The following is a 25,483-nucleotide window of genomic DNA, read 5'->3' on the forward strand; positions in this document are numbered from 1 at the left end:
CGCAGAGGGCGTAAGAAACACTGATTTTTTTCGAGCTCGATATTCCAGAACGTAAGACGCGAGATTCTATGACAGGTATATCCTGTATTTAATTAATGAGCTTAAGTATATAGAATTGAACATATATAAATTGAAATGAAATGTATGCAAATTCCACAAAATGAAAGAGAGATCAATTTCCGATCGATACACAGAGAACGTAAATGATCGTATTTCTCTGTACTTGCTTCGTGTTCGCTCACGTTCCCGGAAAATCACCATGGATAATTTAGCGATTTCAACGAACTTGACTATCGACAGGCATGTTATACAAATAACTGTTGTCGACACGAGTCACAGATATTTTATTACATATCGATTTGAAAAAGTCGATACAAGTCCGCTCTGTTTAACCTGTATTCCTTTTGCCTAACATTCGTGCGTCGATGCGACAGTCGATAAAATTCGAGAAAACGTAAATAATACGATTACCGTTATATTCTCAGAAGAATGCAATCAAATATAGTCGTGAATAAAAATACATGGGCAGGTAGTGGAAATAGGTATCGATAAAGTTCTGTTAAATACAGCTTCCATACATAAAACTAAATATCAATACCAATTATTTATTAAATAATCTATGCACTATAAGGATATGTAATATTTAGAAGCTAAGCATATGTATGAAAGTATAGTACTACTAGTTAGATGAAATTTCATTGATACTTCCAGTATCTGCCCACTTGTTTTTGTCCCAAGTGTATATATTAGGTTGTCCCAAAAGTTTCTTTCACTTTGTAAGGAAATAATAGATGCACAACATTTTCTTTTTTATATTATTTTATTGAATTATGCATGATCCGTTTTGTCCAATCCAACAGATCGTTCATTGATAGAACATTACGATATGATCCATTTTGTTCTATCGAATTGGACAAAATGGATCATACGAATATACCAAGCCAAGTAGTAACCACGCGGTCGTCTGACCATCGCGGGCTAATACTACTGTCACCGTGTCGCTCGACATAAAATATTCATTTCTGCGTAAAGGAAAAAGCGTTTCCGTGCCAAGGTCGCGTGCCAGGTCAGTTCAACGACGGTCTCGCGCTTCTCCATGTGATTCAACAGATATACACGCGCGCGATCCTTGCGATTCGCATGATCGAGCGGGCAGACGCGAGAAAAAGTGAGCGACCGAATTGCGTTAGGTCGTTGAGCCAGACTATCGTCTTTTTGCGGGGCTACAAAAATTTTTTGGTAAACGCCACGAAGATTCGCGTGCCTTCTTAGATAAAGTCACGCCGCATAAATCAGCGGGGCCGGTGATCTTTTTTCTTATCGCGGCTTCACATCCGAACGGCCAGTGGAGCGCACCCGGCGCAGCAGAAAGAACATTCCGAGGAGCACACCGAGCTATTATTCCAAGCGCAGCTGGCACCGGTATTATTGGAAAGCTGCGCGTTCAACATGCATAGAATTTCCAGAGGTGTCGTTCGAACGGTCAATTAGAATTCGCGAGGAATCTCTACCGTTTACTCCGCGTTAGAATCGCGATCGAATTGTCGAATTCCCAAAGCGCGAAAGTATTCGAACAGTTGTAGAAACCTTTCGCGAAAGTATCGTGCGTGTCGCGCGGAACATTTCGATATTTCGTTAACGTTATAACGAGACCAGACTATTGTCTTTGCATTGGCGAAGTTCTGAATCGAAACGAGTTTCATCGAGATTACATAAATACATATTTAAACGGTCAATTATTTATTATATTAATAAGTCTCTCTGTTGAACGCTTATTATATATTTAAAATGTCGAAATATATGTTTGCAATAAATGCCTTGTAGCTTTTATATATATTTTTAGATTCGTTTCGAATTCAACCAATACAGCCATCACAGATGTATCTCATTACGCTGTTAATAAAATATCAAAATGTTTTACAATCGCGCATACAATATATACACAAAAGTTTTTCATATACATGTTCAAATATTTTAACGAATCACTGTATTTGCCTGTTCTGTGATTTTATGTCTGGGATATAATTTGTACATCAATCATAAATTGTATTTTAAACTTCGCTATTTGCGTTTAATATTTTAATTGCCTGTTGAGAAGAAGAGAGATTATTTTAGAAAAGGGGAATTGTATCGTATTTCTATAGTCTTACACCGAGCGAGAATTACTAGTGGTTTTGACGTCAGATAATTGAGAGACTGTTTACCTTTGATTCTCTTCATTTGTAATCATTTTGCATTACACATTGTTACGTGTATAAGCTAAGGGAATATTAATGTATCAATTACGAGCATAAAAATTGTACTTTCCGTTGCATTTATCTTGTCCGAGGATTAGATAAACGAAATTTTTTTCCGAAAGACACAGCTGCATCTGGTTTAACCACACTCTTATTGAATTTATGATGAAGTTGTACGGGTTCTACCGCGTACCATACGAGTACGTAGCCGAGAATTTTATTTTCCTCAATAACGAGGTAGTTTAAAGCAGCCACTTTTCAATTCGTGAAAGAGTTTATGATCCACCGGTATCCCCAATTTTAATATTTTTCGCTCTTTACTGTAATCTCTCGGGAACCGTAAAAGTATCTCTAGCCATTGTTTCTACGTAAACGCCTTGTGAATGGAATAGGAAAATTAATAGTTAATTTCACCGATATCTTTGTTGCTTCGCTCCTTTGAAATTTATTCTCGTAGCTAAACAGGCGTTTTAATTCCAATGTGATTCTCGGATTAGATTCATGAGAGAAGTTGTCAGCGGAAGTTGACCTGCTGGAACAGCGCCTACGCGTTATGAAAATATAATGAGCGTATCATCGATGGGTTAATTCGTAAACGACGCTTTAATTACAAACCTCGTTTACGTAAATAGAATCGGTCGTCTTCTAGAAGACAAAGGATAGATAATTCGATTGTATTAATTACGCTGGTTCGATCTTCGATCGGATTTGATTTGTCTCTCTAACTATTATTTCAACATCGCAATATTCTCGTCAAGGGAATATTCGTATTACTCGAGGCAGATTTCGGCGCAGATCTTCAGTCGTTTTAATGTTTGATGCTGAGGAGCGAAGAGGTATTTATTTCGCTGCTGCTTTCTCCGGTGTTTCCCGCCGCGCTGATGATAAAAGCATGCAAATTCGCTCGGATTCGCGAAGCACGAGCAAGCGCTTTGGTCCGATTATCCTCGAGAACGTGATGCTCTCTGAGCTATCTGCTTTAATCAAGGTCAGGAGATGAGCAGGTCGAAGGAAAATGAAGAAACTTCCCTCACCTCTTTATCCCACCCTCTCCATTCAATTTCGCAAACACGTGGAAAATGACACCTTACAACGTCCCTTTTCACAAGGATTAAACGACTTCTATTGATGTCAGCAACGCAACCTCGTTGCGAATGGATTCCAAACTCGAATACAAATTCGCCAGTGTTGCTGGTGAAGTACTCCGAGTTGCGACAGCTCGCTATATCGTCGAGAAACGTCGACTTTATTCGACGATACAGCGAGCCAACCATATTTACCAATATTTTCTACCATGAGGAGAAATTATACGATCTAAGAGTTATGTTCGGATGAAACGGGTGAAACTGTTCATTCCAGAGCGTTGTAATTTTTTTGCAAAGGCATCGTTCATAAGTATCCGGACACTTTGATCGATTCGTAGTCACAATATGCGAATTTGATCAAAGCATACGATTAATGACGAATTATTTCTTTTTTACGGTATCACCAGATTATAAGTGAAAATTATCTATTAAAAATCGTAGCGATATTATACGATATTTTACTGTTTACTATGCGTTCATTGGTAAGCTTCCCACAAAAATATCTCGAAAACAATTGCTTTTGGGAAAAATTATTGAATACCACTATGACGAGTGTTCGAATAGCGAGCCATTGTAGTTACATGTACGAACAATGAAGCGTCTGAAAGCTTCCACGAAGCAAAGATGATTAAAATCGTTCACGCTAAACAACATGCGAAAGGAACGCGTCAGAAATTCCGATACATCGACTGACGTTTAACTGAATTCTACTTGTTTCGCCATAGTATTGCGGAGAAAAGGAAATCGAGAGATATTTCATTGGACGTCGGGGAATAATGGCATTGGAGAGGTTCGTGGCTCTTCGAGACCGTTTGTGTAACGTACGTCAGGCAAACGCGCCGGTGGCACCTGTCAATAGTTTCCAAAGGAAGTTTTACAAAAGTTTCAGCAGCACGAAAGGACAGTCCGTGGCCGCTAACACGCCAGTCCCTTGACAGCCGATACTCTTCTGTATATATATATTTTTTTTTCTTCTCGACAGAGACTTTATCCTTCAAACGAAAATCTCGCAATCACGAGGGAAAACGTGTTTACCATTGAACTCGTTTTAACTTCGCGACAATCCTAATTAGTTGCACGATCTAACGTCGACAAATTGGTCGATGGAAAAACTTACCAGGCGAAAAAGAGTGGTTTAAATGGAACAAGCGTTTCGTAACGTGGCGAGCCGTCGTTAAGCACGCAGCCAGCCTCCCTTCTCGGATTCTCCAGAATTTTAAGATGCCGTAATTCTTGGAACGTCGGATCTTTAGTCATACACAATCCCTCGCTTACGTGGAAGATTTAGCCCCGAGAGCTGCCCGGGTTGTTGATTTGTAACGGTAATTAACGTTGGCAAGGGCTCGAGAAGAAATTATAAAGTTACAAAGATCGCGAGCCGCGTTGCTTTTACGAATTCTTACCTTGCGGTGTAAAATTTTACGGATCCCCCTCTTCCCATCTGACTTTCAACCTTTTAATTGCTTCCAATAGATCAATACAGAGTGTCCCTGAATTCGCAATATTAGCGAAGTTTTTTGGCCTTACACCTCCTTACCAGTCATATTCTCCTAATATAAAATCCCAATTTCGGTCAAAAACCTCCGTTGGTTCTCGAGAAATTCGCTGTGAAAAATTTCTCGAAAGTATGTCGCATTGAGACATTTGTAGAAGTATTTTTTGCAGAAACTTCGCGTGCCATCTTCTTATCTATCATATTCTCGTTTAAAATCACAGCAAGATTGAAATATGTATATAAATTAGAGATTACCACAGGGTTAGACCTCCCATAAACGCATACATAAATGGGATTTAGTTTCACATAAAAGCACTGTCTAATAATTTCTGGTTTAGCATCGTGTATTACGCATTTCGTGCTTATTATCTGACTTTCATCGTTGCGAAACAGAATTTGTTCATCAATAAACGATGTAACGACCATCGATTGATATTACAGAATCACGAAATGGGACATAAGCTAAAGATACTTACGAAACAGTTTGTGTAATAGTTGCATGCAACTGTTTCATGACTCACATGTTCGTCGAAGACGAACGTCACTCGCAGCCGCTGTCAGCACCATATTTTTCGAAAATGAGAATTTCTAAACGGAAACGCTATTCGACTATAGAGAGAGCACGGTGAAGTACATGGCTCTCTGATCCCATGAAGCAAAATCACCGAGCAAAATTACAACGGTAGTCTACGACTACATCGCTTCGATCGGTCGATCGATCTCTGGCTGTGCAATAAAGACAAACCGCTGCGTATTTTTACGTCCGATAGATCTGCCAGGATTGGCTCGTAAGAAATCCAACGTGGCGAGCCTTGGAATTGAATGGAATCTCGTGGAATTTCGAACGTTCCGCTACAACGCAACGTGACAACGTTTTCTCCAACGTCGTGCACGTTTTTCTATTAAATTTGCCACCGATAATTTGCCTCTCAGCGTGTCGTTCGAAGCTATTTCAGGAAGAAATACAAGTGCTTCGTCAATGGATCCCATCCTTGGTTCAATGAAACGCTATACGAGACTGGATTCGATAACCTAGATTACAAGGACGATGTTTAGTCAGAGAATCTTCGCTTGATACGACAACTGTCTCTTCCGTGGACAGGATAAATGCCCTTCAAACCATACGAAGATAAATCTTGACAGAGATAACGATTATGTACCTTGACACGAGATAACGTGTAGTTTGGACACGAGTTGAAAACACGGGGATAAGTGGGAAGCTAAGGGAGAGACATTCACCCTGAGGATGGCGTACGTAAACGTAGAAGATACACGTTAGAGCACATTGGTCGTTGGTTCCGTCGACCAACACGGATGATGCTCTCGGGGGTCGGGACAAGCTCCGGAGAAGCTCTGATCGTGGCGGTCGTGCGGGGCTTCGAGCTTGCGCACTGTCTTCGAAATCGCAGACTCGGTGCGCGAGGGGCGCGTGGCGGCACCGGGGGTGTCAGTCACGGCCCATCTGCCTACCATCGAGCACGTAAGTCCGCAAGCGGTTACTTTTTTCCCCCCTCTGTCAAACTGCTTCCTTTATATCCCTTTTCTCAACCTATTTCTTATCTACTTTATTTCCTTTCATCTTTCAGTCAACCCCTTTTCAACGACTCGATCTTTTCTCCGTGGTCTTCTGTCATCTCGAACCCTGTTACAACGTCCGATTCACCAACTTCAAATTATCTCCTTCACGACCTTGAAGCTCGTTCGGTTAGCTTTTTCGAGGCACGGCCAACGAACAGAAAGGCGAGAATGGAATTTCCCGGAAATGTGTAAAAAAAGGACGCACTAGCCACGGCGGACGATCCATCCGCCGGCAGTTTCTCAGTGATTATGTCAAAAATGGCGGGTACCGTTGGCCGATTTCGTGACAATCACCAGCTTCTGAAAGTCTCCAGGGAGGTAGACTCGGTCGGGAACAAGTGCTCGTGGTTTCTTTTGTGCCGTTTAAGTGGCCGCCTTAAGCGCGGACCGTTTTTTTTGTCGGAACGAATCGACGTCCCGTCGAGCGAGTGAGACGGTTTTCGGAAGTAAGGTGCTCTCTCTCTTCTCCTTCCGCAGGAAATGGATTTCCTCCGTCGAATGTCTTTTTCTTCGCTAAAATCCTCGATAAAAAGGTTGTTTCAATCGTTTATTGGAAACTTTTTTCCACGCACCGTGTGGTTCTTTTCGTAGCGTGATTCCTCACTCGTACGAATCGTTGACTCGTACTACTTGCTCCTGCGACCTCTCATTTTTCTCGGCCCTTTTCAACGAATTTTTGGTGAAACTTTAGAAACGCACTTTTCATCGAAGTTCCATTGAACAGTTTCCGATGATCGTTGACGATCGTTTAGTTGACTGAAAATTGAATCGTTTATCGCGCTTCTGCTAAATGGTTCCCATTCTTTCGTAACGTTCCTGAGTGAATCGTTCTTCCAAGAAGTGGAATCGCGTGAATCTTTGAAAAAAAGCTGGCTTCAAAGTTTCACGCTCGTCGACGATTTCCCTTGTGTCAGCGTAACACGTGATATACGCGTGACACGTTCAATTTTCCGCAGCGTATTCTCATAAAAAATTTGCTCTTCCGCCGGCAACAATCCTGCAAATAACTACGCCTTATTCACAGAGCTATGAATAATTCGAGTAATAACGAAAACACTCTTTCAAAGGTGTGCGATGTTTCATTAGACGATTGTTTTCGCCTTCGTGTCGTATACGCATTCGATTAATTTTTCAAAGTGAAACGCTATGACAAAAGCTTTACTCGCCGCTGTCCGTTGGCCAATTGAATTAGACGTATGCACGATGTATCACGCAAGGTCAACTTGTTTCTTTTACGAGATTAAATATCATGATTAAATATGACCACGTGCATTGCAATCAGAGACAAAGACGAGCTTCCTATACGCCTCCCAATACGTAGACTGTCGATCGAAGAAAAGCTTAACCTGTTAACCGGCTCGTTTCTTAACCAGAAACGTTTGTAATATCAAATCGAAACGTATTAATTTCAGTTTAATTGATTTTAATTCTCGCACATGGAAATATAATATGATCTATCTTCAGCAAATATTAGATTGGTAAATGAAGAAATTAAGAGACTCGTAACAAAAACAAGCCTTGCCAATTTTTTGTAATTTTTAGATAATATCGCATTCCAGTAGTGAAACCCTAAAACTCGCTAGGCGTAGTCTTGTTACGAGCGCTTCGATCACTGTGTCTGAGAAACTGGCAATCTGAATAACGAGTTTACCCGGTTAACAGGTAAAATTCTTTTACAGCAAACTTCGCTTTGTTGCCGGGATTTGCATTTCATCGGTTTCCTAAAATAAATGAAAAGTACGAAACGAAGCAGTCCTCGCTACTTTTCTTTAATGTAGAAACGATTTCATTTTACATGATAAAAAAAGAAAAAAAAAAATCGGAATTGGACGGTAGAAACAGCTGTTTTATTACAGTTTCCGCTTAACGTAGAAACAATTTTAACCACTGTGGAAAAGATCAGAGTTGGACAGATTCGCTTGTATCCTACTCCTGAAATCCACGTTTCCTACATTTCTTTACGATCAAATCTTACGGCACTTTATATAAATCGATACGATCGATCGTCGAGGTTAACGTTGCCGTAAAGTCCAGTCCAGTGACTGGACCATTTCTGTACCGATGTTTCCGATCGAAAGGTACAGTTCGAAAGCGCGAGGAACGGAATACCTAGCAGGATCACTCGATAACGAGGGATCTCGTGCTGCCTGACTCGTTTCGCGGAATAATAGTGGCCGACTATTATTCAGTCGTCTGGCCTGGGCGCTTAAACATTCCGCGCGTTCACCATTTTACGTTGCACAGGCGATCGACTCGGCGCGTTCAATCACAGTAGTGGATTCGAACGAGCGCCAGAGCTTGGTCTTTGTTAATGCTGATTTGTTGCCAGTGCTGTATCAAAGTGTTCCGAAGATCGGCTCTTAAAAAAGCTGAATGAAAAACACGCTCGCGTCCATTTAACGCGGAACGTTATGGATCCGGACGCGCGACAGGTGTAATCAGAGGGATACAGGCATCCCTGCGAACGAACGATAAAACCACGTCCGCGCAAGATTGATAGTGTTCCGATTGAAATTTTCGCCTTGGTATCCGCCACACTCGTTCGCAAGTGAGCGACGGAAGTATGCGTTTGCAGAATTTAATTCCGACGTTGAAAACTTTTTGGCTGTTCTATCGCATAATATTCGGTCATTTACGGGCAGCTTGTGACCGTAGGATCTAGTGACCACGAAAGGCTGTTTATATAACCGCAGATTTTTCGTCGATGATTTTTAATAATATTGTTCCTGCAATGGTGGTGGCTGATGTTTCGTTACGATCAATTTATTATAACAGTACGTAGATTTCGTCAAAGTATGACGAATTAATAATTCAAAGCAAAGGTTGAATCTGGAATGTGGCATGTCATGATTAAATACTCTATAATCCGGATATCTGTTCATATTTCATAAAATATTACTAATTTACGGATAAATCGAATTGATATGATTTCATTGCTCGCGATCATCCTAATTACCTATAATAGGATATTACGGCGTGATTAAATCGTGTCCGTCCTTATCTTTAGATTTCTTAATTTCTGAATTAGAAATGCAATCAGAATTATGATCAGATTAATGTTATTCAGATCAGATAAAATATTCCTCGAAGTTTTTCTAAATATAGAAAAATGTCAATACAATTAATAATACTTCAATGGTAGGTTTACGTTTAAGTGACACATATAATAAGCAGTAAATTGTTATTCCTAGGTTTCTAATTAATTTATAATATCTATGAAAAATATGACTTTCTACTTGTTCGAATGCTTTCGTGAACTACTTTAGATAACATGTAATATCGACGAATTACAATCACGTAACAAGGTTATGTTAAAACGTGCACGTCGAATAGGACAGTGCAGAGCGGAGAAATATTACATTGTCATTTCGCTCGGCGAATCGATAACCAGGTTATGGAAGCCCGTAAACCTATAAAATGACTTTGGGTGTTAGCTTATCTTATCGCGTCGCGTTCCTTCCGTCATTTTCTTCAAATTTCCACGCACAGAAAAAGATGCTAATCGTCTGACGCATTTTCCATTTCGAGGAACCACACGACGAAAGTGAACCAGTCGCCGATCAAACCTGTTGCCCATTCGCTCAAATTACTGCAATTAATATCCGTATTGCGTGTCGAACGTTGTTAAAGCTCGCGCGCCTCCAATAATTTTCCTCAATTTACCAATTATGCCTGTTTCTAAATTGACGCCCTCGAACAAAATACGTTTCTGTAAATAGCAACTACCAGCAGCAACGAAATCGCCAGAGTAATTCCTCGTGTCATGTGTGGAGATCAACTTTCTAAACGATCACGGCAATTAATTTTGTCGCGACCAAAGAGAAACGCGTAGTTCCTTCGGAACGATCGCGAAGAAATTGCGGTTGGCGGACGCTAATTATTCGGCAGTATAATCGAGCAGATAGATAAGCATCTAAAGAGTAACGTGTCGACGCGAGAAACGTATACGATGGTCATTGATCGCGTTTTGAGGTAGCCGACCTTAACGCAAAACATACGAAATGCAGGCTGACGTATGAACAAATTACGTATCCTCTATGTTATCAACTTATTTTTTCATGTAATAAGCACTTCTCTGTCTATTATATAGTTATCGAGATACTTTATATATCGATTTAGTCGAACTGTGATAGTCGCGTGAGTGGCAAGGCTTGATCTTCTTTCGCCAACGGTTATCATTTTCGAAGGTCTAAGTGATTCTCGATAGGAAATTATTTTTAGAAACTTCTGACAAACAGGCTACGTAATTATTATCTCTCGTCAACGTTCACAAGATAGGTATAGATCGGTCACAGGGAGAAGAGATTTCAGGGCTTATTGTTCGCCAAATCGTTGCACCCTCGATAACATTCCTCCATTTTCAACGATGATTTTAGTCGAAGAGAATTATTGACGAGGAGAGAAACGACGAGAGAAGTTTTCAACGTTTAAATCCGTGCAGCCCGTTGGTGTATTTCTAAGAAAAACGTTTGGTTTCTAGATATTTAAGCCACGAAACCGAGTCTAATAAGATCGCAAGGACTTAAGCCACTCATGCTTCGTTCAATTACACGCGAGCGTTGTTCACGCGAGACTATGAAACATAGTCGCGAAACGAAACTCTGACAAATGATATTTGTGTAAAGCTGTTACGCCGACGGCTCGCAAATTCTCGCAGAAATATTCCGCTCGCTTGACAAATGTCGTTGATATTTCAGTCAACTGTCTCAAAGACGGTCTCACGCGACATCAAGTCATATAACTTGAAAATCTGAAGAACTCTTGCTCTTGAAGAAGGAACTTATAGCTCTATATAGTGGCTACGATGAACGGAAGAGGAATTTTCTGATTTTTTCACGATCACGTTAAAAATAAAGTAATATTGTTTGCATGATGCACAAGATTGATTACTCTATGCAAGGTCCGCGATTAGATTAATTCAAACAACCTGATCTTATCCTAAGTTATAGTATCTTGATGATTTTCGTATTAATCATAACGTTTTAAAATTAAAGTAATCGCGTTTAATATATCGGAAAGCAGGGAGCTAATAATATCCTTTCTCAGATTTAAAACGCTATATTTCCTTTGATATCGCATCCTTCTAGTATTTCATGGCGTCTTGATAAACGAACGAACGAACGAACGAAACGCGATGTTCTTTATAAGAGGTTTCCAAGATCACGTTCGGAGAAAATAGAAGTGGCGCGAATGACGAATACGTCGATATTCCTGAGAGCTTGGCATGCGATTTGAAAGGATTTTTTTCGCTATTCCCGGAGGAGAGCGCGAAGGTTGTCAGGTGGCGATAAACGAGCGACCTCGCCGCATCGGTGAAATTCCAAGCGATCTTGCTTTTACGCGGACATCGCTCGCTGAAAGAGACTGACTCGCTTGAAATAGGCTCGATTTATTCAGATAATCAACGACAATCGTGCTTCCTCGCGATGTATCCCCTTGTCGTTTATCCCTTCGTTTCCTGCCCGGTTTTCCGTTCGTTGTCTGCACCGTCTTCGCCGGCCGGACCCCTGACCGTTTGTCCCGCGATTCTTCCGTATTTCGTAGCGCACGGAAACTCTCTCGACCATTCAGTCACGCGACCAACAACTCGGATTTTTCGTCTAATCGAAACCCATACGATCGTTACGATTGCGCCGAGCAAGTTATATCGACGTAAAAACTAATCTAATATTATTCGTTTCTACTATCTTCCAAAGACACATAGTTTCTAATCTATCGAGTTATTCCATTCGTCGATTATTTCATTTTAAAATACTTCTGTTCAACCGCCGAAAGATACGAAGATCCGAAAAATAACGCATTCTCCCAAGATGCTTCCGAATGATTAGACTGTCTCGTCAAGCTTTCCAGTTCTTTACTTAGTAAATGGGTGAACGCTTTTCCAGAGCTGCTGTTTCCGTGTTGCGACCCTTTCCATTACGTTCCAGTCGATTACAGAGTCTCTTTCCGTAACAGAGATGGCCATACAGTTGCACTTGGCCATCGTTCAACTGCCTCTCCTCTTCGACGAGCAATTTCTTCGAGAAGCATTACGCCGTCGCTCTGCCAGAGATGCGCCTATCGTTAATTGGCGCAATTATTTCGATTATTTTCTCAACGAGCAAACCCTCCAGCCTACCATTCGTACTTTTCGTCATTAGCTTCCACCGCGACAGACATTACAAAATTACTTGGCCGACAATCCCAGCCTTACCTACAGGCTGACGATCGAACGGATCCCTTCTCATTATCGTGATTACTCTCGAATGCCCATTCAATCCGTAATCTGTTGCTCGCTGGCACTTAAACCGTCGAACGATTTTCCCGAGGAATTTCCCTCGCGGACCAAGCTTTTGACGAACGAAAGCGGAACAAAGGCGTGCGAAAACACGCGTTCGCTCGAGCGTACACAGATAAATAGTGAATGACAGAAACGTTTTGCGGGGTGCCCTGCCCTTCCGCAGTTCGATATCGTAAGTAGGACGTGAACCTGGATGGTAGCGTGCGCACGCGTACGCACGTGCACGATTTCGGCACGTAAACCCGGCTGCATAAATATTCCGGAGCGGGCGACCGTTCGCGAGATTCCTCCTGGCCGACACCGGCCTGACACGTCGAAGACGTTGCCCTAAATTCGAGCCGTCACTCTTTCGTCCTGGATATGCCAACCTTCCAAGAGAGGAACCTTGTCCTGATCTACGACAAAGTCTGCAAGTATTTAGTCATCAGCGATCTCTTACGCAACTGAGTTCTTGGTGAAGTTTTACGAGATACGCGTGAATAATTACTAGCACTGTTAACGGATTATCATGTAGAATTAGTAGAAGGTTGATAATAATCAAAGAAATGAAATTCTAGAATTCAATTTTACAAAATTATCTATTATTCGATTATCCTAGTTGTTGTAGAATCGTAAAATTGTGGAAGAGAATTGTATAATTATTATATCAATAAATAATTATATTTTGTATTAGTAAATCGTCAAGTTACACACAATACTAGTAAATTAACAAATTACGAGTTGTACATTATAGAATTACCTTTTATAATTTCGCAGATGGGATTTATCAAATGCTACGAAATTTTGCAAAATTTATGTATATAATTACATTTAAATTATTACTGGATTCGGTACGTTGTAGAAAAAGGTTTATTAGCAGTGACGATTTCGTCGATAATTTTAGTAAAATCGTAGAAATATGTGCGTGATTCTTTGAACTGTATTTTGTATTATATTCCCAATAATTTGGAAGTGTCGAAATACTCATGGACGATAGCGTAGCTGAATTAAAAATCGAGGGGCTATCAGGCTCCGTAAGGCGCCCGAAAGAGGGCAAACAATCGAGGCTCACGCTTTGTTTAAATATCACCGAATACTCAAATCGTGCTAATATAGGAGAGAACCTTTACCTCTTTGTATCTAAATTTTCGGCTATGTTAGCGCTTTTGTTCTTAGGTTATTTGATTAAAATTTCAAAGGAACATCAAGTACCACTTTGCAATTCAGCTGGTTAATTGCCTCCTCCGCAAAACGCAGGACTACGTGCAAGCGTTCGAAGGTAGTTAAACGTAACTTTGATAGTTGAACGTAGCTTTTGACAGCTTAGCAATCTCCGATACATCGCGAAACGTGTCATTCTTCCATTGCACGAGAAGATACAAATAGCAAGAAATTTGATCTCAGCAAGCTTATACGTGGCAACAGGTATGCACTGTCTTCGAGCCTGTTACTTTTAATACACTCGCGAGCAAATTGTTTCTTCATGTTCGATCGCAATCTTGGAGACATATACGATTTTCCTTGACGTGACGTCAAGGGTTCTGGCTCCGGTGTTTTTTCCTCGCGGAATAAGCGCTGTTCATCCTCTTCAAGGTGAACGAGAATTTCATTTACATCGTACATTGATACGTAGCACGGAAATTCTGCGTCTGTGGGCTGGCGTCGAGTCTGGCGACGATCCAGTGTCGTAAGCATCGTTACGTTTCTTCAGTCTGTTCCACGCTGACGATTCCCATAAATCAACTGTCTCGTACCACAAATATATATACATATATATATATATATATATATTATACAAGCCTTGAACAACGATGAAACAACGATTGCAACTCTGCTTGAATCTTGGCCGAAATAACGGAGCGTCATACAACTTCGGAAGTAACGTTTAAAAGATACAACGAGTGATGTTTTTCGCGTTCATCCCGATGGGAAATAATCGGGGTATCGTAAATCACGGTGGTCGAGCTATGGAAATGCAAAACGATATCGCGCAGTGGTGTATCGATTACGCAACGGAAAGCAGTCTTTGCCGCTTCGGAGCCGTTAATCCTCCATCCTCGGCGTAATATTCGCAGCGATTCGAAACGGCTGCTATTTTCACAGTCACGGCAGCCTGTGTGAAAAGTTCTCCCCGGAAAAAGGGATTTAGCGTGCGCGCACCGCGCTGTTGGTTGCGAAGTGCCGGGGGCAGCTTACAAAAAATGCGAGCCCAGACGCGAAAAAGCAGCGAAATTCTTGCCTCCGCCATTCAGACCGGGATTACCAGATTTTTTTTTTTTTATTAGAAGGACGATCCCTTTTATGGGTAGCCGGCTGGTACAGCTTTTACCGGATGTTCCCTTGTCGGATCTGGTCTAGTGAAAAACATGACGTCAAATGAGAATCCGACGTGTTAATTCCGCTTGATTTTGGTTTAACACCCGCATAATTGAGACGTTAATCGAACCAGAAAATAGGCTGATGCCTATATAGGGTGTTTTAAAAATTTGGGATCGAACTTGAGGAAGATATACCTAGTATCGATCGAAATAAATAAAAACGTTTCAATAAACGTTCAAGTATGATTAGCTTCGGCATCGCGAAACGTTTTCATCGATACGGTATTAACTAGCTCCGTTTGCAGTACTTTGTACTCGTTTCAACATACGTTTCGCCGCGTTTCCTCGTAGAACCATTATTTAAATAATGTAAAAGTGGCAAATAACCGGCGAATAATTCAATACATGCAAACGAACGCTACAACCCCAAAGCGACAAACTATGGTCTTCTATCGTTGTTATTAAGCGACATCAGAGTACGATCACATAATTAATTATTACATAATTAATGTAACAACGAAAAGTTGTAATACGTCGTTGCAAGCTCACAGTTGAAAACTTCTTGCAACTTCAAAACTCATTAACATTCGTTCCCGTGTTAATTAAGATCCTTTTGCTTGTTTCGATGTGTGCTACGTGTTCTTCTCGAGGTTTGATCCCAACTTTCTGAAACATCCCGTAGATATTCTCGTAAGATGTTATTTCGTGGAAGATACGATGGATCAAGGAATAACGATTGAACAAAGGAACGAAGAGCGTGAAGACGAAACGTGGAAGGTGGCAGATTGAAGAGGGTACAGGATAAAGGACGGAGGATGCAGAACGGAGGATGGAAAACAGAGGTCGGAGGACGTAGAGGGTGGAGGTGGGCGCAGCATGGGAGTGATCAATACTACCTCCAAACCAACTTCCCACGGGAGTAACAAAGATGGACCGGGACGCACGGAAGATAGGATTTCGGGAAAGGATTCTCTCGAGTGACCGTTTTCCGCGTAAGTCGATTCCGAACTGCGAAAGCTTAATGAAAGCGCTACAGATTGATAATTCGAGCAATGTTAATGGAAGTTTCGCCATCCTTGGCTTCCGATAACCAACCCTGCGTTTAGACGCTCTAACAAACTCCAACTACGTGACCCCATCGATGCCCCGAAGCTCTGACAGATAATCTTCACTATGCACGTTATGAAACGCTGAGTGCACCGGAACTTTGTCCATACGATTTATACTGTTTCGTATTTATTAAAATAGCCAATGTTCTTGATCGCGTTTAACCAACATCAATCATTTGCATTCGGAATTTTAGCTGTGCAGACAGGATTTTTCCAACGTTATAAATGACAATGTTATAAACGTATATTACAAAATTACTAACCACGAAATCTGTATTCAAAGATATCTTCGTTTCCTACAGAATATTTTCCTATGATTATTTTATTCTATGATTATGATTATAGAAAGAGAACAAACATCAAATTATATATGAAGCAATTCAATCGGTACCTTGATTTCCTCGATAAGAAATTCATGGGACGTTTTATCCTAGGAAATAATTAATCAATTTTGAATCTGCCCACGGATGAATTTTTTCCGGATATTCGATAAATTCTCTCTTGGAAATCCTGCTTTTAATTAGAAAGTTAATGGGAAAGAATTCTACAACGTTTCTCGTTCCTGGTAAAGAATTAATATCGGTTTATAGTACCGGAAACTCGTACGTGGATGCTTAAGCGGAAGATAGCTGCGAACAGAATACCGAGAATACGGCCTACATCCGCAATTTCTAGGAAGATGGATTGGATGAAACGTTAAGCCATCTCGTACGGCTGCAGCTCGTCTGCAGCGAAAAATCTATTGCAACGACTAGTCCCGGCGGGAGACGAAGCCAAGGATCGCAGTAACGAGGAATTTTAATCACCGGTACATCACGGCGGAAGGTGAAGACCCGTGTCCTGTGATTTGATTCGCTGGTGGCGGCAGGTCTGGCGGATCGAAGCCAGGGACACGGCGTGGCCATTGGGTTACGCAGAGATCTAGAATGATAAAGCGAGTTAAAAAGGAAGGACAGAGTGGACGTGTATCCAGAACGATGTAGCCGCGATCCGTTCGGTCGTGCGTGACTAGGGGCTGTTAACCTAAACAACGATCCACGCCACCGATAGCCTAGTGACTCCATTTCTCTGCATACCAGCAACGTGCATACACACTTGCCGTTTCATCGCCAGACATACGGACGCCAGAAAAACAAACTGAAACACCCATCGAACATCGGGTTCGATTCTATTTTTACAACGATAGGTTTATAACTGCGGGTGCAGGTTAATGGACACGACAATTTTCAATGTAAACGCGATGTAGAGAGGATGGTAACGTCCGCCACCGTTTATCCGATGTCACGCCCTTCCGATCTCGGTCACCATTCACGTTACTCGGGATAGACGGTATAGACTATCACGCTCTCCTATTTTATAGATGATCCTCTTACTGGTTAATTTAAAAGCGTTGCAATAGGATGATATCGCGAGAGTCAAAGTACAGTATATTAGAAAGTAGAACAAGTACCGTGCTGTGTGCACGTTTCGTGTACTTTCATAAATTTCGTATGTGCAATCTGCGCGGTTCCGTAGTATTAAGTTTTGGATAAAAATTAACAGGAACTCTTTGGAAGAGCTGTTGGAAATTAATTAATTAATTAATAATAGTATAGAGATCGTTATAATTGCCTGATGCAATTATCAGCGTTGTCTTTGACTTAACTGAGAGGATCATTGTCTGTACTTTCCTTTCGATTTCTTCTCGAGTTGTCAGTCTTATTTAACGCGACGCTCGGTCTCGAATGCACGCGAACAACGCGACACTGACAGACGTTAATCCAGTTTCCGTGGCTTCTCGTCCGATTGACATTGCATCAGTAGTCGTTTAATCGAGTTTTAAGCTTCCGCCGGAGGCGAGGCCGGAACGTCAGCCACGACACACAAGCCTGAAACGAGCGGCTCGTGACAGGAGTAGCAACTAATTGTAAATTCAGTCTGTATCGTTCGAACGAGATAACGCGGCAATACGTTCTCATTAGAAGCACATTGAGGTATCGCGAAACACGTTGATTTCTCTCTGTGTTCGTTTTTACTCCTCGGGACATACTGTCGAAACTTTTCGAATGATAAATCAAAAGCCTCGCGATAGGAGAAGCGGGGACGTCGATCACGTTTATCGGCGTTCACGTAAACAGCATCGAGCCCCCTTCTTTTTCAAAGAAATATATCGTTGTTTTATTTTGCGTGAAGTAGGCCAGACTGTTAGATTAATCTTTGCCCGTGGACGTGTCGTTCGTTCAAAACCTACATAGTTTTTCGTTCGTTGAAAACGAGACTCCTATTCGAGATGCGCATAATCTTCGGAATTGCTGGAAGATCCCTGTGCATCGAGAGTTCGTTATCGACGATTCGATTTCGCGGCTGGTCGCTCGCATTTATCGTATCGGTTCCCTCATTTTGGCTGTCGAATTTTTCGTGGACGTCATCGAACGGAATGACCCGGATACGATCTAGTTAGGAGGGGAGCAAAAATCGGCAATGGATCGGAAGGAATTGTTGGCGAGATACGTCCGATACGTTTCCAGGCGCGACCGAGACGTAAAAGGATGAAATCCGTTGTTTTGATTTCGAGAGGAAAATGACTGTCGTCCAGGTCGATACACGCATCCGATTAAAATCGTTCGCTTCCTCGAGAACCTGTTAGCCCTGGACAAGCAGAAATTGCAATTTTTCACTGAAACTGATCCTCGAGAAATCTCATTGGAGTTTCAATGGGCTGCTCTTATCGACGTTATTACTCTGTCGTTCGAACTATCGTTACCATCTGCCGTTTCATCGGGGGGAAATCGAATCTCTTTCTTCTCCACGATAAACTTCGTCGAAACTAAAAAAAAAAAAAGAGAAAACTTGCGGAAAAAATGATGGGAATATTCTTGAATGTTCTTTTTTTCAAATCACTGGAAGAACGATTCGTCTGTTTGAAATACAGCCGAAATTTTCTTTTTATAAAGGGTGGAAGCATATTTTTTTGTGAAACATGTCGTACACGTTGTCGATATTGACGTGTCATACAGGACAGAAATCGGATCAGATACGATTCGCGGAAACACGTTCGCGCGTGTCTGATTTTAGATTACAATGGCCCAATCGATAAAGGATATAATTTATTTAACTGTTACACGTGCACCGAGTAACCGTGACTACGAATTAAACGAACATTGTATACGCGATCTCGACAAAATTCGTTGCAGTTATTTCGCTCGGAATATTCTATAGAAAATTCGATATGTTCTGTGCAGCTGGGTTTGCACGCGGAATCGATTAAGTAGATTCAGACGTACGTTGCACGGCCACACCTCGAAAGGTAATCTGTAACAGCACACCGTTGGATAGCACTTTTTAACGAGACTTTTTACGTTATTCCTTAGGTACTATACCATCTCGTTGTAATCGTAACAGGTCGTATTTCGAGCTTTCTGCTTTCTTATCTTAACGCCATTCAATTCTATCCTCGTCATTAGCTGATGTATTATCGTACGTACTTTTTAAACGTTTGTCACTTAGCGCCAATATCGCATCTCGTTATTTAACGTAACACGAAACGTTGTTTGAGAAATCTTCCGCAATAAGAGATGATCAAGGAATACGTATATATAATAGATCACGAAAATACTTGAACGTTTATAAAAACGCTTTTACGGATATATGAAATTTCGTTGAAATTAATTCCAAGTGGAACGGTATCGAGCGCCAAATTTTCAAGGTAAAATGACTTACCATCGGTGGGCCCTGCTTTAGGCACGAATAACGCGACCCGTTGCATCGATTTAAACTTGCTCCATTTTCGTGGCATGTTTTGCTCGAGATGTGAATTTATCGTGGAATTTTCATCTCGTTAGAGCAAAACGCAAATTACGCGAACGGGACGATTTAAACGCGATGCCTCGGAATCGTGGAACAGGAGTCATGTATCACTCGTAGAATCCCGGAGACGAAGAAATATTCGCTGTCCATCAGGGAACGGTCGGAAGACACGCGTCACGAGAAGAAATACGAGAGCAATTTTTGGTCTTATCCTGTCGTCGACAAATTTAGGCTAACCTATAATTAAAATACCATGTTTCGCATCTTTAGATCCTTGGGACTTATTGAGAGAATTTCTCAATCCCTTAATCAGTACCGTCTGTGTTACTTTGGCTATTTAGCTGTTTCTAGCGCTCGTGTTATTTTAATCTTTCCACTGCAGTTGTTCTTATTAATACCAAACTTCGAGCCAGATCTTAAGAAAACTTCTCCAAGTTGTGCATTTAATTTGTATGAAAAAATTTCAATAGGAGTTAGGTTAGAAAATTACGAAAGTTCAAAGAATAATTATGAAAGTATGATTTTTAATTCATCGTGTACCTCTCGTTAGCCTTACAAATGAATTTCATAAATTTGTACGTTGTACGCAATTTACACGAAACCACTATGTATTCTAATACTTACGAGCAGAAGTGTACGGATTTTTCTAACGAGTTTTCCTCTGTAAATAACTAGGTAAATTATACGCAGTGTAATGCCCCGCCGTTATCATGCAAAGGAAAATATTTTATACTTTTACGACGAGTGGGATTCTGTTATGAGCCGAATTTCTTTATGGCAAAAGGGTCGAAAGCGCTCGCAAGATTTACGCAAGTGGCTGACGCTACGTTTTTCCACGGAATCTTTATGCTCGTGTAAAACGCGGAAGCATACGGTGTGAAAAGGTTTCGTTCGAGCTCTCCTCGATTTCCTTTTTTGCCTTTCACGTTCCTCTGCGAAATCTATCGAGGCGTTAGGCGAGCGAATTTAATTAGAAAAGTTTCGCGGTTCAGGGCAGACGCAAACACGGCCCATTCTACTTTCGTTTCTCATCTGCAATAGGGCTTGTCGACGCCTCTTTAAAAACTCGCCTTGCTGAGGAGTCGAGCCGTTCTTTTTCGTTATATGGTGGTTCGAACGTTTTGCCTGCAAAAACGAACGGCTGTGCAGGTGAAGAGATCATCGTTTGTACGTGGTCTGATCAAAAACTTTCCGAGCTTTGTGTATTTATCGTTTATCACGAATGTTAATCGCAACTAGCTGTAATTATTTCGATATTTTATAATCGTTTGTTGATTGTATTTAATATTTGAGCCATATCGAGGCTAACGTCCACTGGCAACAAATCAGAGAGAAAGTTAACTTCTTTTTTAAGACATAATTTCCGGTTATTTTAGACGGGCGATCGCGCGAAAATAGCCCGACGAAATGACCGACAAGATGATCGCGGGTGTTTAATTATTCAAACGGGCAGGCTGTGCACCTCGTTACTTGGGTTTGAAAACATCGTTCGAGGATCGATCGAGACACGTAGGCGAGTCGTCCGCAACGGACCTGTTTCTTTTCAGATCCATGGCCATAATTATAGCAACTAATGACAGATCGATCGAGCCATGAGGACGCATCAGTTGCGGCTCGTGTCGCCTGGTATGTAGTCGTTTAGAGAAGAATAATACGCGCAAGAAGAAAAGGAAATAGAAGAAGAAAGAAGTGGAAGATAGAGATAGCGTAACGTTGCGTATATTTATCGAAGAAACGTCGCGTATATTTATCGAAGAAACGTCGTGTACGAAGAATCCACCGGAAATAACGGTGACATCGCGACAGGCAAATGTCCTCGTCGAGCTTCCGCGAGAGCCCGTCGACGAGCTACTCACGAGAAGCGACAGGAAACAGAGACACCGACGGCGACGCCAGTCGTCGCTCTACCGCACGGTCAATTTCACGATAAAACTCCAAAGACGAGGAAGCTGAATCTAGTCAATCCGCGATAACCCCTGGCTGTGTTTATCCTCAAAATCGTAAACGATAGTGTTCAGCGATCTTTTCGCCTTCTCGAGACCGGTCGCGTGTGAAACGAATCGAAGAAGAATCGAAACCGGGCAAGAAGCGAGTAGAGTAAGCAAGGGGAAGAATCGACAACAAGGACGCCCGGCCCGAGAAGACGACGTCAATATTAGTTATAGTCTAGTGATATATACGAGAAGAAAAGGGAAGGAGAGTCATGTAGATATCGCGTAGTACAAACGTAGCGAATTTCAATTCACGTATACATATTCATACGTACGTCGTGTCGATTAAATCGTAGTGATAAATTCTCGTTAATTCAACGATAATCCGTGTGATCGAAAAAAGCAATAAAAATAAAAAGGAAATTTAATTCGTCGTATTCGTAAGTACGCGGACTGGTGTTCGGCTGTGCATTATCGCGTGTGATCAATCGTTGAGCACGAGTTTCGTGTTCCTTATTCGAAATTGCTAAAGGGACGGAAGAAAGTGCATCGGCAGAATGGCGTTCGCTGCGGCGAGAATGATCCTGAAAGACAAGCGGCGGAAGGCCAGCAAGGAAGACTTCGCGCCAAGAAATAGGAGCAAGGTAATATCGACGTGATCCTATCGTTGCAGTTTATCCTTAATTACGTAATTAAAATACATCTGATCAGAGATAAACGTGTGTTCAGGAACTTTGGACGGTAGTATACATATGTACGTAACAAGCTGATGGCACAAGATCGAATGAAATAATCAGGACCTTTTTGTCCAAAGAATCACAATTGAATCATTTGCAGTTTGGAAGAGAATAATCAGGGAAATGTAAAGCTTCGAATTTCGCATGTCATATTTCGCACTCGAACCACATATCGTCCGCATGAATCTCGTCATTGCGTATTACCTGAATACAATCGACGATAGAAAGTAGCGAGAAAGTAAAGCAAACATTGGAAACACAGGGAAAAGGTAACGAACAGTGCGAAAGGATTGCGAGCATAGAGCGCATACCAACGAAGTCGACCGTGTATCAAATTCGCGCCGTTTAGTTGAAATGTTTCTCATTTCTCCGAGCCTTTTGTATCATTCCTGGTGAAACGATACATGGTTAGAACAGCAAAGAGAAAATTTAAACGAATGAGATAAAAAAGTAGGAGAAAAAATTGCAGACGAATTTAAAAAAAAATTCTTATCGAACGTTATCGTCTTTGGCACGTAGATGCGGCCAAATGGCGGTCTCCGTCTAACCGTTCAAAGTTCAGCCGCAACCAATGGGCATTGGGTAGAGTCAGAGCCAACCAAGGGAACGATAAGAAAGTTCATTACGAGGTTGTGTCCTATCGAGGACCGGAAATTAAATCCGCCCTTTGCCGGACGACGAACTTTTCCTAAACCCGTTGTTCAAGTGCTCTTCCCCTCGAATATACTCGGTCTTTTTCCGCTTCCTGCTGTCGCCGCTAATTAAGAGCCTATCGACGACTGGCAGCGTTGTGCCAATCATTTGTAAGTTCGTCGAAAAATCGGCAGTCGACACGAAACACGAAACGCGATTTCTTCACTGTTCGATCTACAGGCAGCTGCGGCTCTTAGTATTCTTAACCCTTGACTGGTATCGTTGCAGTAAAATACTTATTTTTCAAGTGTTTTAATTTTCTCGAACTATATCTAAAATGATATATATTTTGATATTAAATAATGTAGATTGTAATTGCTTATATGAGCCAAGGATAACAGTTAAGGGTTGAACTTGACGCAGACGAGTGAATTTTCCGCGTTTCGACAGTCAATTGCAATTGTATTGTGCGTTAGCGACGAAGTACGTTTGTCTGTAAAAACCATACAGGAAAGACATGTCGTTAATTTCTTAATTCTCAATTTGTAGATAACTGGGAAGTGTTTAGATCAAAATGCTGCTAGTACGAATATTTTTCGTAGCCAACGTGTATTTATTATGTACGTACACGACTGTCACGCATCTAATAACGAGCATCATTTTGTCACTGCGAGCGCATTGCTTATCTTCCAATAACCGTGCGTGCTCGCACAAGAGGAAAATCGCTCGTCTGCATCGGGTCTTATCGGAGTTTCTCTGACTTTTTGGTGGATTAGCCAGCGTATCCTCTTGAAAACGCTAAGCCCTAAAGCCTTCAACAACGTGTAAACCAGGCTGGCATATCTCGACGGGGTGGCGTCTTCCATTTTATCTCGTTTATGTCTCGTTTACGTTACTAGGTCGTTTTGCTCGCCGTAACTTACTGTCGTTCGTGTTATCGGCTTGTAGAAACTCTATATGCGCGCTATACATACGTATTTTCCCACTGTCGGGATCTCACGCGTCTATTTTCAAAGAAGCAACGCGAACAAATTATCGAGCGGCTCGCATAGAAGCGAACGTAAAATGAGACGTCGTTAATAATTCAATTATTTAACAACGTTGCCGGCGATACATTTATTCGCAGCAGCTCGTGTCGGACACGGCACGTAGCACGCGCCACAAATTATTCCCTAGTTGCGTAATTGTTTTGCAAATTTTCGCTCGGCTCATCCGTGAAAATATTCAGAGTGTCCATCGCTGAACTCCCACGGCGAATATCCAATTATCGAACATTTACGGCTGACTGGAATTCTAATGATCTATGGACTTCGGTGGGCTATGATTGTTGAACAACTCCGAGCTGCCTCGAAGTTAAACGAGTTTCTCGTGTGAGCTTCTCGTGAATAATTAAGAATAATTAATACTTTCACGTCCGGTTGCACCAACGTGTTGTCAAATGCAGATCGAATGGTAATGTCCGGTGACACTACGTTGATATCACGCGCAAGTCGATCGTTACGTAAAGTTTACTTGGAATTTTTTACTAAGCAAACATCGGCTACTGACTGAAGTTATTAGTAGATTTATGCGGAAAGCAGAGTGTTAAGAAATCTTTGCAAAGGATACATTGAAAATGTTGTTTACGAGAATAACGAATATAGCTTGCATCACAGCAACAAAGTAGCTCAAGACATTTTGTTCCAGCACCAAATGAATACTATTAGAAATCGATAGCATCGTGGGTTGGTTTTTTTCACGATCGCTTACTTTTTAATAAAACTTCAAACGGCACGTGTATATAAAGTTATTCTTTTATTTATTTATTTTCTTAATTAAAATATATCGACGAAGTTTAATAAAAGATTAATAAAACTCGCCACATGTCAAAATGCTTCTCGACCGTACGTTATTAATCAGTGCATTTCAATTTTCCAATAATTAAGCGAATATTAATTACGTGATGTTCGTAAGATCTAGTCAGGTTGAATCTTAAAGCGTTCGATGTCAATCGTCTCTTTTTACCAGACGAATGGCCGCCATCACACACGGCCCTTTCTATCAGAACTTTAATTGGAACAACTTTAAAAAAGATTTGAGTAATTGCTCTTTGATCGGTCACACTCGTCCAATCTAACTGGTGCTCGAGAACGAGTTCGACTTTGCGCTTTTGAAACTGGCTACGTAACCCGAAATCATTAAAAATTGATCTTGTACAGACCACTCTGATAATTTTATAGATAAATGTGAAATCCTTTTATGAATATTTTAATCGTTACACAATAAATACTGGCACAATCTCTTTCGTGTAGATATTTTCGTGTAGACACGTTTAT

General features: G+C 41.3%; 2 protein-coding genes across 5 annotated transcripts in view; one reads left to right on the forward strand and one right to left on the reverse strand.

The window, feature by feature from the left end:
• Positions 1-25,483, reverse strand: part of LOC139991550 (uncharacterized) — a 289,560-nt gene that overhangs the window by 179,407 nt on the left and 84,670 nt on the right. The gene's annotated exons all lie outside the window — the stretch shown is intronic.
• Positions 1-25,483, forward strand: part of LOC139991599 (neo-calmodulin) — an 84,995-nt gene that overhangs the window by 24,834 nt on the left and 34,678 nt on the right. Inside the window, exons 1-2 of one of the 4 annotated variants that reach the window (XM_072011829.1) lie at positions 6,180-6,297; positions 21,415-22,442. The exons of 2 other annotated variants lie outside the window; for them this stretch is intronic. In XM_072011829.1, the coding sequence (XP_071867930.1) occupies positions 22,356-22,442 (87 nt within the window). In that variant the 5' untranslated portion in view covers positions 6,180-6,297; positions 21,415-22,355. Of the gene's footprint in view, positions 1-6,179; positions 6,298-21,414; positions 22,443-25,483 lie in introns of those variants that run through there. One more of the 4 variants, XM_072011830.1, reaches the window with a different exon arrangement.

Source organism: Bombus fervidus, chromosome 10 (assembly GCF_041682495.2).
Source record: "Bombus fervidus isolate BK054 chromosome 10, iyBomFerv1, whole genome shotgun sequence".
Taxonomy (NCBI): domain Eukaryota; kingdom Metazoa; phylum Arthropoda; class Insecta; order Hymenoptera; family Apidae; genus Bombus; species Bombus fervidus.